Here is a 17,265-nt window from a genome sequence, read left to right on the forward strand (position 1 = left end):
TTGATGGAGCTTACAGTTATTGTTTGTTGGGCAGTAAGAAGAAACACAAGTGTTAAAAAGAAATTCATGGCAGGGGAGCTTCCTGAGATTCTGGACCATAATTAAAAGCCTATTGTTCTTTGCGGGCACCTGCCAAATTTCTCCCCCAATTAGAGCTTGCCAGAACCAAAGAGGTGCCTTAAGCCTTTCCAAGGAGGCCACGAAAGCAGCCAAGGGAAACGTCAAGCACGTTTCTAAAGAGTCTGTTTCAAGCTCCATGGCCTCTTCAGATGCTCTCCTTGATGTTGGCTGTGTTTGCATTTCTATTTGAAGCTATTATGTTAGAGACAGGAAAAATTAACACTGACAACTACCCAGAAAACCTGCTCAGACGTCATATGCTGATAGGGGGTGTGGTGGTAAAGACAGCATGGACAAAGGAAGACAGGCATTTGCCCCCAAGTGGCATTTCTGTCCATACCAGCTTCTGTCAATAAATATTTAACTTGAGTAACTTAGATGCTCACAAGAGGTAAGCCATTCATCAAGAGTTCTGACACCTTTCCCCTTCACGGCTTCCTTCTTCGAATAAGCAAACAACACAAAACCCACTAAGGAGGGAGAAGAAAAGAATTTAGACATACTCTTGGGTAAATAAAAATGCATTTCAGTAGACAAATCAGACCCCTTTTATGATATACATTAGGATCCCCAAATGAGTCTCTGAGTAAGGAGGGGAACTTCCCAAACCATTCCAAATGACTGGAACTCTAAAGCCTAGAGACACTGGCCCTGGCGATAACGTACCTCCAAATTGAATGAAAGAGGAGTTATCAGGGAAGTGGGGTTGGGGGCTCCCCACAGGCATAAGGGCCAGTTCTCTAATGGAATCATGGTATCGAATGAAATTAGCAAATAAAAGTGTAGTCTTATCTTCTAAGTTCATTCTTTGCTGGCAGACAATTGTCTCTGAGTTTTTTGGCTGTTGTAACTAAAACTTCTGACTTTCCTCTCTTCAAAGAGTTTTGTTGGTAGGTAGACAACTAGGAGTCAATTAACGGCACACTGAAGTTTCTGAGCCATGACGCTTCTACAAAACTACCGAATCATGGTCCCCCATCAAGTTATTTCACCCAAAACAATATTCAATCATCAGCTTGTAGGAACTGCTTTGAACTCATGAGCCAGAGGCAAAGAAATGGAATGGAAACAGGCTCAGGGTTCTAGTCCCTCTTTGAGCTCAGATTTCCAAAGATCTTCCACACTTGGTCATTCAGTAAGTCTCAGAACAATCTCAGTCTGCGTGCAGCATCGTAGCAGGCTTTGATCGTGGACATCTCCCAGGGCAAAGGAGAATGGGCTGTGAAAAACTGAAGCAATGATGCCCCAACTACATCAGATCTTGCACAAGCTCAAGCTTGCCTTCTCTCCATCCCTATCACCAGCCATGGAACCCCTGCTGTCGGTTTTAGAGTGGTTACTGTGCAGCATTTACTGTGCTTGGCTTAACTCAGTTTTCACAATAGCCCTGCAAGGTACGGCTATTATTATCCCCATTTCATCTGTAAGCAAATTTAGCTCAGAAGCAAGGTTGCAGGATTGTGCAACTCCAAGAGATTCCATTCACCTTGGATTTCCATGAGCAAATTCATACAATGTAAGTGGCATTGTGCAACCCTTGTGGCCCAAGGGAACTGCAGTAAGCAGAGCCCAGGTCTGACTTTTCCCAGTCTTTTTACTGCTTCTATCACACTCAGTAGTGGGAGATCTGTGCCTGAGAGGCAGTCAGGAAAGAACGTGCTGGGCTCTTGGTGGGAATCACAAGGTCATTGTGGAATTTTTCTTTCATGTGACCCCTCTACTCCTGTTTCTTTTCCATTTTCCACGAAGCCCTAAGTGGAAATGAAGATGGAGTGAGGGACAGCATCAGTGTTGATAAAAAAAAATAATCACAAGGTGGTTAAGACAGTGATGTAGGGAGATCCCACCTCCTCCTTTGAGCACACTAAATCTATACCTGCATGTGGAACAATTGTCTCTGAAAAAGACCTAAAAACTAGCTAAACAGTTCCATTACATTGGAAAACAAGATTAAGGGCCGCAGGGAGGTGAGATGCAGAGGCTGAGATGCGGTCTTGCCCTAAGGCCCCAGCGTGACAACCCACTATCTAGATGGAACTGACAAACATCTCCCTTAGGAACAAAGGGTTTATCTCTCACTTTTGGCACTCTAAGTTTTGAGAACAGCTCTTTAGACTAGTCCCTGAAACATCTGGCTTGAAAACCAATGGGACTTAGATTCCCAAGATCCACAGGAAAAAACAGGGTTTTCTGCCCATGAAATTCTCCAGGCAATAATACTGGAATGGGTAGCCATTCCCTTCTTCAGGGGATCTTCCCAACCCAGGGATTAAGAACTCCAGTCTACTTGCATTGCAGGCAGATTCTTTACTGTCTCTGCCACCAAGGAAGCCCCAGAAGACTGGCTTTTAAAAGACTTGCCCACAGCCTCCCTCTCCCCAGGGCCTGGTGCAGAAGCAGCCCTTTGAAAAGCCCACAGACTTTCTGTGAAAGAGATTCATTTGCTGATCTTAAAGCCTCAGCCTACAGAGCTGAGTCGCATTCTCTTTCTGGATGGGGATGGAAGTGCCAACAGGTGCCTCTTACTTGCTCTTCCTCCTCTCCCTCACTGAAGTTGGTGGGGTGCAATTGCTTTCTTCCTTCCTCCCACCCTCAGCCCCCCTAAAGCCATTCCCCTGCACTGGCACTCCCCACACTGGGTTGCCCCTGGTCTTTGCAGCTGCAGCCCAGGGGGGGCAGAAGCAGGAATGCCACCTGTGTGTCCTCCCTCTGCCTGGCTCCAGCTTACCAGTATCCCTCAGAAAGGAGTTTATACGTTCGTCTGCTGTCCTGGTTTTTACACTGTCGTCCAGCAGACACCTCCAGATCGCCTGGCTCTCTTGACCAGCTGGGCTTGTGCTCACATTCCCACAGCACTATATACATTTCACTGTAAAGTACTGACACACTTTAAAGCTGCTGACTGAGGGTCTGGGTTCCCACCAGCTGAAACCTAGGTACTGACTAAGGTTCCCTGCCACCCTTGAAGACACTGATAGGTTTCAGCACAATCTCCACTACTGGGAACCACTAAAAACAAACAAGGCTGCTTGGACAATCCCAAAGGTTGGGAAGACAACCAAAAGCTAGGGCAGGTTTGAACAAGAAGTTTCATTTCCTATGCAAGACCAATATTTCAAGATCAGGAGAGATGGCTGTTTCATATATTATGCAGAAACCCCACAGACTCAGGTAAAAGGAAAAAAAAAAAATCCAAAAGCAGGAATGTGTTCCAAAGGAAAGAAAAAGATAAAACCTTAAGAAAAGCTTACTGAAACGGAGATAAGAAAATAAAACAGACGAGCTAAGTGAGTCTTTTCCCCTCCCCCTGGCTCCTTTTTTTCCCCTCCACTTAAAACTCTTTGACTCATCTGAGTCTTCAGTTCATCCACAGAAGAAACTGACATATTTTTCTGGATCCCTCTATTCCTATAAGCATCTTCAGGTAGCCCCCAGTAATCCCTTTACTTTCAGTTTCTTGTGGTTTAGGATCTGTAGGTAGACACCCAAGTAGCCTTTTGACCAGAAGCCAGTTGCTTTATGGTGGAGGTGGGTGTGGAAGGGCGAGGTGACAGGGTGTCCTCCTTTTGTCTAGCACTTAGCAAGCAAAATCGCTGAGACTCCCAACGCGGGCAGCAAAGAGAGAGCGTGTTCTTAAGGCAGCAGAGCCAGAAGACTAAGAAGTGCACCTCAAGTGCGCCTCCCAGAAAGCGAAGTGCTGGGGAGTTGGGGTACTTATGGAATAACAAATAAACATGGGGAGCGTGGGGAAAGGATGGGAAAAAGGTGCAGTAATCCTGGTTTTGCTCAGGTGTAACTGAGCTCCACGGCTCTGCATGTTCTAAAATGGAGGCACTTAATACAAACAGGGTGGAGTTTTCAGCCCTTGGCTGATGAAAGGTCACAGAGCAGACACTCACGCATGCCCAGTTGGAGGGTCGTGGGCCTATCCAATCTTAACCAGCTCAGCTTCAACCAGACACAGCTGACTCCAATTCCTGGAAAACAACTTGTTTAGGCAAATCTCTTCTTGTTTAGGCTCTGTGCCTCTTGGAGGACATGCAGGTTTTTTGTAGATGACCTGGATTAGTGAAGGCAGGTGAAATGGATTTGAATAATGATTTGCCCAGGGTTTCAGCAGCCCTCCATCAGGTGGCTTTCTATGGCACCTGATCAAGTACCAAGTTCAGAGAGACATATCCATATTTCCCCACAACCTGTACTAGAGTGCTTGAAAGAGGCCAAAATAGATGGATTTTTCCCTGGCTATTTTGATCCAGAGGGGAGGAATTCCTTCTGCAGTGCCTCCAAATATATGTTAGATTTGTCTTTTCTTTTGTACCTCTGGACTTTTGCTTGGGTTTCCCCTCCTTGCCTGGAATGTCTTTTCCTCACCCTCTAACTCTCTACTTATCCTTCAAGCCTCAGGCATCTTCTACTTTAGGACAACTTCCTCCGTTCTACATGGACCATGCTAAGTCACTTCAGTCAAGCCAGGACTCCTTGTGATCCTATGGACTGTAAGCCTGCCAGGTTCCTCTGTCCATGGGGATTCTCGAAGAAAGAATACTGGAGCAGGTTGCCATGCCCTCCTCCAGGGGATCTTCCCGACCCAGGGATCAAACCTGCGTCTCCTGCAGCTCCTGCTCTACAGCCTGCTCTACAGGCTCCTTCTTTACCACTGCGCCACCAGGAAAGCCCCATTCTAAATATTACTGGCCCCCAACATGCCCTTTCTCTGAGCTCCCATAGCAACCTGTGTATCTCTTTTCATGTGTTTGTCTTCAACAACTTGCAGGCTTGTTCATCTTTGCCTGCTTCCTAACAGATTGTTTAGTCTTTACAGACAGTCAATAAATGTTTATTGAGCAAGTTGAATGGAAGTTTAGAGATGCAAATAAGTTAAAAGCTAACCTTATGAAGCCTTGGTCCACTCTTACTACTGGAAATCTTCAGACTCCTGACCCTTCACTGTTTCTGGCTTATGCAGGTACAATCTGCCTAAGGACTGACCAATTATTAAAGGAGCTTGTGATATGATAATAATAGCCAGAATATGTTGTGATTATTATGCCTCAGGCTCTGTTATAAGCACATTGCATAATCATTTAATTCTCACAATTCCATAAGGTAATCATCCCAGTTTGTTTTTAATGAGGAAGCTTAAGACCTACAGAGTTGAAGAGATAGGCCAAGGACACAGCCAGGAAATGGACCATCACACTCCAGAACTGATATTCCTCTCTCATTAAGACAGAGATGGCTGAACCTTAATAATTTCAGTTTGATTCCAAGTTTGAACAGTGAGCCCTACCTAGGTTACAGAAAGGAATACCTAACTCCTTTTCATTTTTCTGTAATCCCATGATTTCACCTTGTTCACCTTCTTCATTGCATATTTTTCCTATATATACCACCACCTCTGCAGCAAGTATTTTTAGTCTTTTCTGATTTGTGAGTGGGCTAGAAAGTGTTACAGGACTCCAACAATTATGCAGTCCTGATGAAGTACAGAGAAGCCTGGACTGCAAATAAGATGCACATGAATTTATGAAGCTTGGAAGGGACAGGGCAGAAATGCTGCTTTCTTTCTACAACAAATCTTTAAAGGGATGAAGGTTTCCTTTAAGATCTTCAGTTGGTGGGAAATGTTCTTTGAGGGCAACTTATTTATGATGCTGAGAAACAGGGTGGTCTTCTCCTAAGATGAGTGAAACTATTGAAGTCACAGAGTGAATTCCACTGTGAACTGAGCTCATTACATAGTGAGGATGAAGTGGAAAGGAAAAACTTATCAAGAAAGCATTGAGAGTTAGATTCAGTTGACAAGTCATAATGTTAAATTTAAAAATTACCAAGAGGAACCAATGAATAGAGATATATCAAATGATGCCAAAGCTTTCCCTGTGTGACTACCCAAAGTCCCATAGTTTGCAGGGCTTGAACATCAACTGAGCACATGTATTTTTAAAGAACTCCATGGGGATGTTGAACATCTTTACCTATTTTCACATATGGTTATTTCCATATCCTCTGTCAGGAAAAAAGGAAAGATATTTATAGTTATTGGAGCAAGGATTTAGACTGAAATATCTAAAAGATTTTTATTCAAAGACTAGGAAATTCTGGAATAGACATTACTGGAGAGAGAGGAAAGATAGATTTTTTTTTTTTTCTCTCTCTAGATGTCTGAGGAATAGAAGATGCACCTTATCATTTAGAAGTTCATCTTGGAGATGAAGTGACTGATGAAAATTTTAATAAGACATATCCATCTGTGAAAATTAGTCTCTGAATGTAATATGATTGTGACTAAAATTGCCAGAAGCAGTATTGAATGTCTGGGTGAATTTAGTATTTCTCCTTTATTTTCATTTTTAATAAGGGGAGGTTGTGTTTGAGTATGATGTGTATATTTTACAATGGCTCTACACAATTTAAAAATTTCAAAGTGAAAGGCTGAGGTAAAATATATTTATTGACACTGACCAAAGTATATACTTATACTTCTGAAGAGCAAACTGAAAACATTTCTTGGTTTATTTTCTCACAAAAGACTCCTATTACCCTGAAGGCAAGAGGTGCCAATGTTCCTTTGTGGAAAAGCACATTCAGGCAGCAAATTTCACCAAGAGGGCAGCTTTTGTCCTTGAATCACTGCAGGCCAGAGGTCCTTCCGGTGAGTGGTTGTCCTTGGTGCTTCCGGAGCTGGTGGAAACAGGGCCAGGTGACAGAAGCAAGGTCATTACTAAAGCCTCACTTCAATAATAAAATTTTGTTACTGAAGTTTTACATCAAACTGACTTGCTGGGGCTCTGCCTCTGGGCTGTGTTGAAAGAGGATGCCGAACTGTGACTTGAAAGACCACAAACATTAGGACCTAGAAAGTGCATCTGAATAGGCTCTGGCCCAGGTCCTAAGTGTCCAGATTGTGTCCACAGCAGAGTGGCCAGCTGGTTAGGACAGGTGCCCAGACAGGGACTCCTTGGTTGCATGGTGACTGTGACACTCACCACCATGAGTGACCCCCTTGATGTCCCAAGACTAGCCAAGAAAAGATTTTTCCTACATCTTTCTCTGCCTTTGAGGGCCCTGAGGCCACGCTCCCTAACCAGCTGCCATGATTGTGAAAGTCTGCCCATTATATTACTCTTTCCATCCAAAGTGCTTCATCTCGATCTTAAGAGGCATTCCAAAAACGAGATGACCCAGTAGAGAACACTATGAGGGATTCCACTCTAGGGTTCCAATAACTTTGAAATTTTTCCTGCTTATCTAAAGTCAATTTCTCCTCCAGAAATCTGAAATTAGGTATGATAAGTTAATGATGATACACAGTTGTTTCAATAATTTAATTATTAGACTCATGCCCCTCAAATAAACCTGCACAAAATATTAAACATTACTTCTAAAGTACTTTGGACAGTCACACACATCAAGAAAGGAAAAAAAAAAGATCTCCCCCAAATGCCAGTATGTTGTCTCATTTGGAAAAATAACAACACAATTAGAGGTAAACAATATTTTCTTCTGCTCCATTTCCAGTTTCTCCGTCTTGTCTGGTCACTCTCTGTAGATTTAGCTTTTCTTCTGCTATAAACGTCTGCAGCTGAGGGCCATGTGGATTTGAGTCATGGAGGAGGGGGTATGCAGTCTGAGAGATGTTCAAATCTGCAACAGACAGACAGCACAGGTCACAGGAGAGTCAGGTTGAGACCCACAAGGCAGGTGACACTATGAATCAGAGACGGAGCCCTCAAAGGCTGGGCAATACCATGCCCACAGAGCCAGCCATGGAGAGAATGGCGGAGTCCCATGAAAAAGGAACAAAGCAGATATCTAGTGATTTAATCATTAAAATCTTTGGTTGGGTGTACATACGTCTCCCGAGGCTAAAAAACAACCTTTACAAAATACTCCCAGTAAAATGTGAAACAAATAAAGACTTGTCACCATTTGCAAGCTGATCAAACACCACACCTGCTAAGAAAGGGGTCCCAGGTATTTTTGAAAATGAGTTCAATGTCCTAGAAATACAGTATCTACTCTGGCTATGTGCAATAAGCCATATTTGCCTCTGCAAGGATCTTCCCTCAGAGTATCTCAAAGTCAAGAACTGACTGGAAGACTCAAATAATGCACCTGGGATTTTCCTGATGTGGGGTGAGAGGCAGGGAGAAAGGGCATGAAGGAGGGAGACCCTGCAGCCTCACCAGTATGCAAATCTGTTAACCCCCAACGAATCACTTAGCAAGAGTAGCCAGGTTCCTGGGGAAAATTCTTTCAATATCAACTCTGACTGGGTTTGTTATTTTTCTGGTTACCTAGCAACAGCAGGGCATAATCTATTTTCCCCTTTTCTGATTAAACTCTCTCATACATGGTTTAAAGGGAAGGCAAAGAGGGGGATGGTGGGGGAGTGATTTGAAACAAATAAAAGCATAACTCTTGCTACAAACCATGTTCTGTGGATTGCTCCACTGACCACCCTCCCCGAAGCTTGACCATGTGGCAAAATTACAAATAACTAGTTTCAAGAGGAACAAAAAGCAGAGTATATATGGAAACCCAGGTGGGGAGAATGCAGAGCCCTGAGGCCCACCTGTTCTTTTTTCAGCCACTAACAAGAGGTCATTATAATCCTTGCCACATTTTACTGAAAGCCTCTATTATTTACATGGATACACATAACTGCCACTATTCTGATGACAAAACTGCTTGTAATTTTTACCCTCCTGACAAGGATCTTTGGTTATTAGAGAAAGCAGGAAGCAAGGCCTGGCTGCAATGAAGAGCTAAATGTCCTCACAAGGCTCCATCTTCAGGGAGGCGGCTTCCTTTGCTACACCTCCTTTTCTCACTTCTAACAGGAGGCAGAGCCAACGGAGAGGGGAAGCCAGGGCCACAGGAAGTAGACACAGGTCACCTGGAGGGGCTGACCTTTGCCTCCAGGCCAGCTGAGGAGGATCCTGGGGGGAGGCGGAAGGAGAAGAGGGGAAGGGGGAGGGAAGGGAGGAGGAGGGAAGGAGGGGCAGGGAGGGGTTGGAGAAAGGAGGGGAGACTGCACTCCACAGCTCTGCCCAAAGGTTCAGGCCATTCCTGACTCTAGGTATCAATGGGACACAAAGAAAACGATCCATTTACATTGAGGTGACTCGATTCTCCTGACCTTGATTCCAAATCCTGTACCTCAAATACAGGGTATTCACTCACTACTTAAAACATAACTACTGAAAATACCTCTAAATCCACCCTGTGTACAGGGTAGAGGAGCTGTTCCAGGCTGTTTACAGTCATCATCCCCTTAAGCCTCCAAATGTCATCACCCACAATTTACAGATTGGGAAGCTGAGGCTCAGACTAGTTAACTTCTTGCCCATCATGTGGCTAAAGGAAGTAATCCAGACTGGAACCCAGAGGTCCACTGCCCCATGTTCATCTGCTCAAGATTCTCACGGTCCCCATTCCTCATTGTGCTGGAAATGACCTGACAATCTTTGCTGAATTAAGACACCCTGGATGTTTAATGTGTAATCTCCCTAAGGACCATATTTTGAAGAGTCACTTACCAAAAAAAAAAAGAAAGAAGAAAGAAAGAAAAACACATTCTGAGCTCCTCAAAGCTGACATAGTAATTATTATAAAATTAGGGACCTCTCTCATTTAATCAAGTAAACCCCAGGCAATGAGTTCACTACCAGGGCAATATAAATTAACCTAGAATGTTCTTCCTCCTATGCCTGTCTGAGGTCATCACACATTTTCACAATGTCAGCTCCTGGTCCCAGCCCTTAAAACCATTTCACCTCTAAAAATAAATATTCCAGTTAAACTTCTGATGGTGACTGCAAGGAGATCCAACCAGTCCATTCTGAAGGAGATCAGCCCTGGGATTTCTTTGGAGGGAATGATGCTGAAGCTGAAACTCCAGTACTTTGGCCACCTCATGCGAAGAGTTGACTCATTGGAAAAGACTCTGATGCTGGGAGGGATTGGGGGCAGGAGGAGAAGGGGACGACAGAGGATGAGATGGCTGGGTAGCATCACAGACTCAATGGACGTGAGTCCGAGTGAACTCTGGGAGTTGGTGATGGACAGGGAGGCCTGGCGTGCTGCGATTCATGGGGTCGCAAAGAGTCAGACATGACTGAGCGACTGAACTGAACTGAACTGTTGTACATTATATACAACCTAAAAAACAAAAACACACCTCAAAACTTGCACCTAGCAGATACTGACAGATTAGAGAACAGTTCACTTAGGCCACAAACCACAGCACTGTCTCCTGGCCCACAGAAGGTGCAGCCAGGGCACAAGAGGCACTACATGGAGGATGGACAATCATCCATTGAACGAGCCAGCTGGGAAGTGATGGCTGACGAATGTGGCACAGCAGGGCACAACGGAAGCCCTTAATCCATATACGTTTCCCTCTCAGGTATGGAACATGCAGCAAAGAATCCAAAACACTGGTGAGTCTAGGTTTCTGGGAAGTCCCCATCATGGTTTCAAGAGAAGACTTGTTCAAAAAGAGCCAAAGAACCAAATCCATATCAGAAAGAATTATTTTATCTTAAATTGTAGGCTCCAGTTCAGGAAGACAGAGAACAAAGAATAAACATGGGTGGTGGGAGGGAGATTTTTTCATTTGTGAGTAAAGGGGGTATAGAGGTATTTTTCATCAGAACTTTTTCAAGTAAGAATAAAAATACAGGAAAAAACTTCTGGACCCTAAAGTGAATGAACGGCCCATGTTGAAATCCCAGACGTATTAAGGTTATGCTGTATATCACCTGGAGGGGAACTCAATTTCCTTCTTCATGTTCCTTCTTGGTTTCTACCTGAACTATTTAGGCAAGGTCAGACAGTCTGTCTTTGAAATTAGAAACTGCGCCATGATTTCTGATTTTATTACTCCATTTCAACCCTGAAAGAATCCTAGCCCAGCAATTGTATATTTCTCAAGGTCAGCCACCTTTTTCCACACGTTCCACCCTAGAGAGTATGATCACCATACAGAACCCTAAACTGAAAAAACATTTGTTAAAGTAAAACCACTCTGATTCAGAAAGCAGGATTCTTGGGGAGTAGAATTAACCATTCAGTTTTATTTGTGATCAAAATGCCTATAAATTACTGGAAATAGAAATAAATACTTCATTTTTTTAATTAAGCAGAGAAATATTAATACAATCATAATTTAGTCAACTAAAAACCAAATGCTATTATGATGAAATAAAACATCAAACTCTAAAGAACATTTTAATCTATACAACTGTCTCTCTTCGATGACATAAAAGAAATAATTTGATCCTTATCATACCTCTGGAAACTCAACAGAGTGAACATTCAGTCAGTTCAGTTCAGTCACTCAGTCATGTATAACTCTTTGCAACCCCATGGGTTGCAGCATGCCAGGCCTCCCTGTCAATCACCAACTCCTGGAGTTTACCCAAACTCATGTCCATTGAGTCGGTGATATCCAACCATCTCATCCTCTGTTGTCCCCTTCTCCTCCTGCTTTCAATCTTGCCCAGCATCAGGGTCTTTTCTAAGGAGTCAGTTCTTCACATCAGGTGGCCAAAGTATTGGAGTTTCAGCTTCAACATCAGTCCTTCCAATGACTATTCAGGACTTATTTTCTTTAGGATGGACTGGTTGGATCTCCTTGCAGTCCAAGGGTCTCTCAAGAGTCTTCTCCAACACCACAATTCAAAAGCATCAATTCTTCAGCACTCAGCTTTCTTTATAGTCCAACTCTCACATCCATACATGACCACTGGAAAAACCATAGCTTTGACTAGACGGACCTTTGTTGGCAAAGATATGTCTCTGCTTTTTAATATGCTAAGTTGGTCATAGCTTTTCTTCCAAAGAGCAAGTATCTTTTAATTTCATGGCTGCAGTCACCATCTGCAGTGATTTTGGAGCCCCCCAAATTAAAGTCTGTTTCCATTGTTTGCCCATCTATTTGCCATGAAGTGATGAGACCGGATGCCATGATCTTAGTTTGCTGAATGCTGAGTCTTAAGCCAACTTTTTCACTCTCCTCTTTCACTTTCAACAAGAGGCTCTTTAGTTCTTCACTTTCTGCCATAAGGGTGGTGTCATCTGTGTATCTGAGGTTACTGATATTTCTCCCAGCAATCTTGATTCCAGGTTGTGCTTCATCCAGCCTGGCATTCTGCATGATGTATTCTGCATATAAGTTAAATAAGCAGAGTGACAATATACAGCCTTGACATACTCCTTTCCCAATTTGGAACCAGTTCTAACTGTTGCTTCTTGACCTGCCTACAGATTTCTCAAGAGGCAGGCAAGGCGGTCTGGTATTCTCACCTCTTTCAGAATTTTCCATAGTTGGCGGTGATCCACACAAAGGCTTTGGTGCAGTCAATAAAGCAGAAGTAGATGTTTTTCTGGAACTCTCTTGCTTTCTTGATGATCCAACTGATGTTGGCAATTTGATATCTGGTTCTTCTGCCTTTTCTAAATTCAGCTTGAACGTCTGGAAGTTCACAGTTTATGTATTGCTGAAGCCTGGCTTGGAGAATTCTGAGCATTACTTTGCTAGCATGTGAGATGAGTGTAATTGCGCAGTACTTTGAACATTCTTTGGCACTGCCTTTCTTTGCGATTGGAATGAAAACTGACCTTTTCTAGTCCTGTGGCCACTGCTGAGTTTTCCAAACAATGAATGAACATTATTAACCTTAAAATAAGAACAAATAAGCTGAAACACATCAAAGTCTAGCTAAACCAAGTGAAGGAGTACCATCTTGGTATATGGGCTTCCCTGGTAGATCAGCTGGTAAAGAATCTGCCTGTAATGAAGGATACCTGGGTTCGATCCCTGGGTTGGGAAGATCCCCTGGAGGAGGGCATGGCAATCCACTCCAGTATTCTTGCCTGGAGAATCCCCATGGACAGAGGAGCCTGGTGGGCTGCAGTCCATGGGGTTACAAAGAGTCTAAGCACAACAAAACTAAGCACACATATGGTTTTTTCCTATTTCGCTGAAATTTTCTTCATAGCCTAAAACTTCATCCTTCACAAGAAATTTCCTTAGACTTCTTGTAGGGTCTATGTCAGTCTTCTCATGAAGTTTCTAAAAATTATAAATGCCCACATTTTGGCCGGTGCTATCCCCTTTGTCTTATGGGTGGGAAGCAGAAAATGCCCAGGCCATTGGGCTGCAAGATGCACTAATACTCAGAGACAGTTCTTCAAACCCCCACCCCCACATTTTTAGCCCTTTGTTGCAACCTGTTGGTTGACATCTGAAGTAATCATTTTCACTCTGCTCACCTGCTATAGGAATTTCAAACTATTAAGGAAGAGAACATGGGATCTGGGATGACATACAACCTTAGGAATCAGCTCCCGAAAAGTTGACACAAGCCGGAAGGAAAACCAGCCTTCCCTCCAACAGTCCTTCATTATCATTATTCTGTTGAGCCCACAGGATAATCAGTTATTTTCAAGACCAGACAGTAATGTCAAGGTGTAAAATGCAACCATGTCTCACACTGGAAATGAATGAAGTGCTTCCCAAGCTGAGACATGATCTTTTACAGCACAAGCTAAAATGTAACCTTGGGCAAGTCACTTCTGCTCTCTGGACTTCAGTTCATGAGGGACAGAACCAAAATCATTCAGACCTCTTAAACTTCTTATATTGTGGCAGAATTTTTTCATATGTGTTTTGGCTCAGTAATGCACCAAATACTATTCTAGAATTGCAACAAATGGATGCATTTCTCAACTGCTTTTTGCTCAAGGAATACAAATTTATAACCTTAAGTTGCATTTAAAAGAATGTTTTTAGGGTAATATCCAGACCTATGTCCCATCCTTCTACTTTTAATCTTCCTAACAACATGTATTTGATTTGAGCACAAATAGCCCTCAATTTGGAAAGCTACCTCACAAGTGGAAGAGAAGGTCCACGGTCAAATTCTACATTTGATCTTCCCTTCTATGAACAGCAAACCTAAGAGTAATTCGTCATAAAGAACAGAGTTGTCTATTGTTTTAAAATATTTAATGCAAGTAGTCTTTGCCTTTTTCTGGATTTTCTGAACAGAAGAGCATTTTAAACCCTGATAATTTTTAAAGACAAGCTTTGTTTCAACTTAAAAGCACCAGTACAACTTCCGTCATAAACATTAACTCCTAGGTCTGAATTTAGCTCCCCATTACCCGTCAGCCAGGCAGCCAGCAGCCCAGTGCTACAAAAGCATGTTGAATCGATACTGGGATCCTCGGTGATGCCATGCCAGCTTTCTTGTGTCTTATCCCATTCCATTCTCCAACAAGACTCACAAAACAGAGTTTCATGTCCTCTGGGTCTTGGCTCCATTCTTATTTATTTTAATGAAGTGTTTTGAATTATACTCCTTATTACTGTATCCCTTGCGTGTGCTCCTAAAATCAAAATTCACACTTTCCTAGAATAACACCACTTCAAAAAGAATTGTGATTCATGTTCCAAGTCTGTTCCAATAATAAGCTGTATTCCCCATTTACGATCAATTCATGCTTGTACTGCAAAACATTTAAAAAATTGTTTCCTGATGGCATTACTGGCAATTACTATTTTTTTCTCATGAGCACTAATGCACAGCATTTTCCTTCTAATGGAAAACACTTATTGTACAAAACTCAAGGTGTCCTCAGAGTCGAAGAAAATTGGTCTCTCTCACTAACTGTGCTCAACTGCATTTCCCATAGCGAGCCACAAACAACATGTAGGCATCTGGCATAAAAACCAATCTGGAGCTGATATCTGAAGGCAAAGACCCAATGAGTACTATGATTCCCTTTATTACTCCTATACCAATACTGCACCTGAAATAAAATAACTGAAGTGTGCTCTGGGAGGGGAGTGTGTGCACATGAATGCGTGTGGTGTATATGTGTAAATTTGTAATCTAAGAAAGGAAACTGAAAAAGTTTTAAGTTGTGACTGTTAGAGTTGGGCTTTATTTTCTTACCGGTAATTAACATATTAGGAACTATCTAAGTCGGTTATGTAGATAACACTAACCAGAAGCACAGCAACTGAAGCAATCAATGTAATGAAGATAAAACCGTATTAACACAAGATGCGTTATGGTATGTCAGTTCTCTGTGTGAACTTTGCTTTGCTCTTAGCCTTGAAGGGTGCCCATGTTACCGAGTCATGACCTTAACATCAGAAAGCCTCACAGGAGGATGAGACAAGCGCCTCCACCTTCCCCTCTTCTTTGAGATGCATCTCCAGGTGGGTTTCTCTAATCAGGATACTAATAGGTATTACCGATAAAAGAATATAGTGATCAAGCAAGTTGATGAAACTCTGGGTTAATCAAGTTTCTTTACTGACAGATTCCTCAGAGCTTCAGTAGGCTCACCTGTATTATAAATTTCTAAGAGGGGAAAACTGTATGTGGCAGGCCCCGAACTCGGGGAGATTCTTCTCACAGTGTGCCTCGCAGTGCTGTGTTCTGCGCAGTACAGTTGGGGGAAGAGTGTACTAGAGAGTAGTAAGTCTATTATAGACCAAGGAAGGAAAAGACAATAAATGTCCAACATGCCAAGATAAATCAGGGGTGGGAAGCTGCAAATAGGTGAGATTTTCCAAATTCAGAAACTCGGAGCCCTGTACATAATGTCTGTTTGAGGACTCAATCATCATCAACAGTTCCTAGAAGCGTTTGGAAAAGAGCTGATGGGGAATGTTTTAATGGATAGATCAAGCTGGCAGCACCTGAACCCATGCATCAATCTTAATCAGAAAAACAGATATAGCAAGCCTCCTGATAGGATGCAAGAGGAAATATTCAACATATGCAATATAGGAAGTAGACAACTCCATCTATGAAGATATTTTTCATGTCAAAAAATAAAGATTGTATCTAGTCAAGTATCCAATATCTATTCCCAACTACCAGTTTATAGACAGGAAATACAGGGACAGAAGATTATGTTAAGTGACACCACAGGGATGCAGTCAGCAAAACCCAGAACATAGCAAGTTCTTCAGAAAATACAACTTTTTCAGAAAAAAAGTCTTTTCAGCAAATAAATAACCCAGTCTTTTCAATAAATTGTAAGATTTTTTTTTTTAAGGTGAGGGAACTTTAGATTAAAAGAGACTTGAAAGATATACAAACCAGATGCAATATATGCAATTATTTGGATCCCAATTCAAACAAAGGGAAAAAATTGAGACAATCAGAGAAATTCAAGTACTCAGAGTATGATTTTAGGTAAAAAAATGTTAAAATTTTTAAGGTGTAATGATACTGCAGTGACACTTAAAAAGAGAAAGAAAGAGTATATATCTTCTGGAGAAAGATACTCAAGTATTTTTAGATGAAATGATAGGAAGTCCTGGATTTGCTTAAGATAACCTAACATGAGAGGACAGAGAAAAGGCCATCAATGAACCAGACTGGCTGTCGGTAATTATTAATTCATTAAACGATTCTCTCTACTTTTGTATTTGTTTCATGATCAATTTTTTTTAAAGTCCATAGTCTTTCAAGAAAATGTGAGTTGCTCAGTCATGTCTGAGTCTTTGCCACCGCATGGACTGTAGGGCTACAGGAGGCTCCAGGCTCCTCTGTCCATGGATTTCTCTAGGCAAGAATATTGGAGTGGGTAGCCATTCCCTTCTTCAGGGGATCTTCCCAACTCAGCCATCAAACCTGGGTCTCCTGTATTGCAGGCAGATTGTTTACTGGCTAACCCACCAGGGAAGCCCATATACTTGGATTATAAAGGGGTCTCTGTTATTCTAACAGCATAGCTTCATATATCTGATATAAACAGAATCCTATGGCAATAAATTGGATGCCTCTTTTGGATGTGAAATATGTCTAGATCAATTTTATTACAACTGTATGACAAGTCATTGGCAAGTGCTGTGTAGGGGTTTATATCTATTTAGAAAGATAAACAATTTCTATGTACGTGTTCCATAAAATTGATGAGGTTCATTTGAGTTTAACAGCTCCCTATAAAAAATAATACGGATTCAGATATGGCCTTCACTTCTGTCTAGAAAATCTAACATCTCCTAGTGAAATATAATTCAAAAAAGATTTCATTTTATTTCCTTGGTCCATTTGTCCATGGCAATAATTGATAAGATTCATTTGGAATTTGGATTCCTATTCT

General features: G+C 42.2%; 1 protein-coding gene across 5 annotated transcripts in view; it reads right to left on the reverse strand.

Moving 5' to 3' along the window:
• ARHGEF28 (Rho guanine nucleotide exchange factor 28) overlaps positions 6,446–17,265 on the reverse strand; it is a 344,574-nt gene continuing 333,754 nt past the window's right edge. For all 5 annotated transcript variants that reach the window (XM_018065570.1, XM_018065568.1, XM_018065569.1 and 2 more), the window contains one exon: positions 6,446–7,770. In XM_018065570.1, the coding sequence (XP_017921059.1) occupies positions 7,607–7,770 (164 nt within the window). In that variant the 3' untranslated portion in view covers positions 6,446–7,606. The remainder of the gene's footprint in view (positions 7,771–17,265) is intronic.

Source organism: Capra hircus, chromosome 20 (genome assembly GCF_001704415.2).
Source record: "Capra hircus breed San Clemente chromosome 20, ASM170441v1, whole genome shotgun sequence".
NCBI lineage: Eukaryota > Metazoa > Chordata > Mammalia > Artiodactyla > Bovidae > Capra > Capra hircus.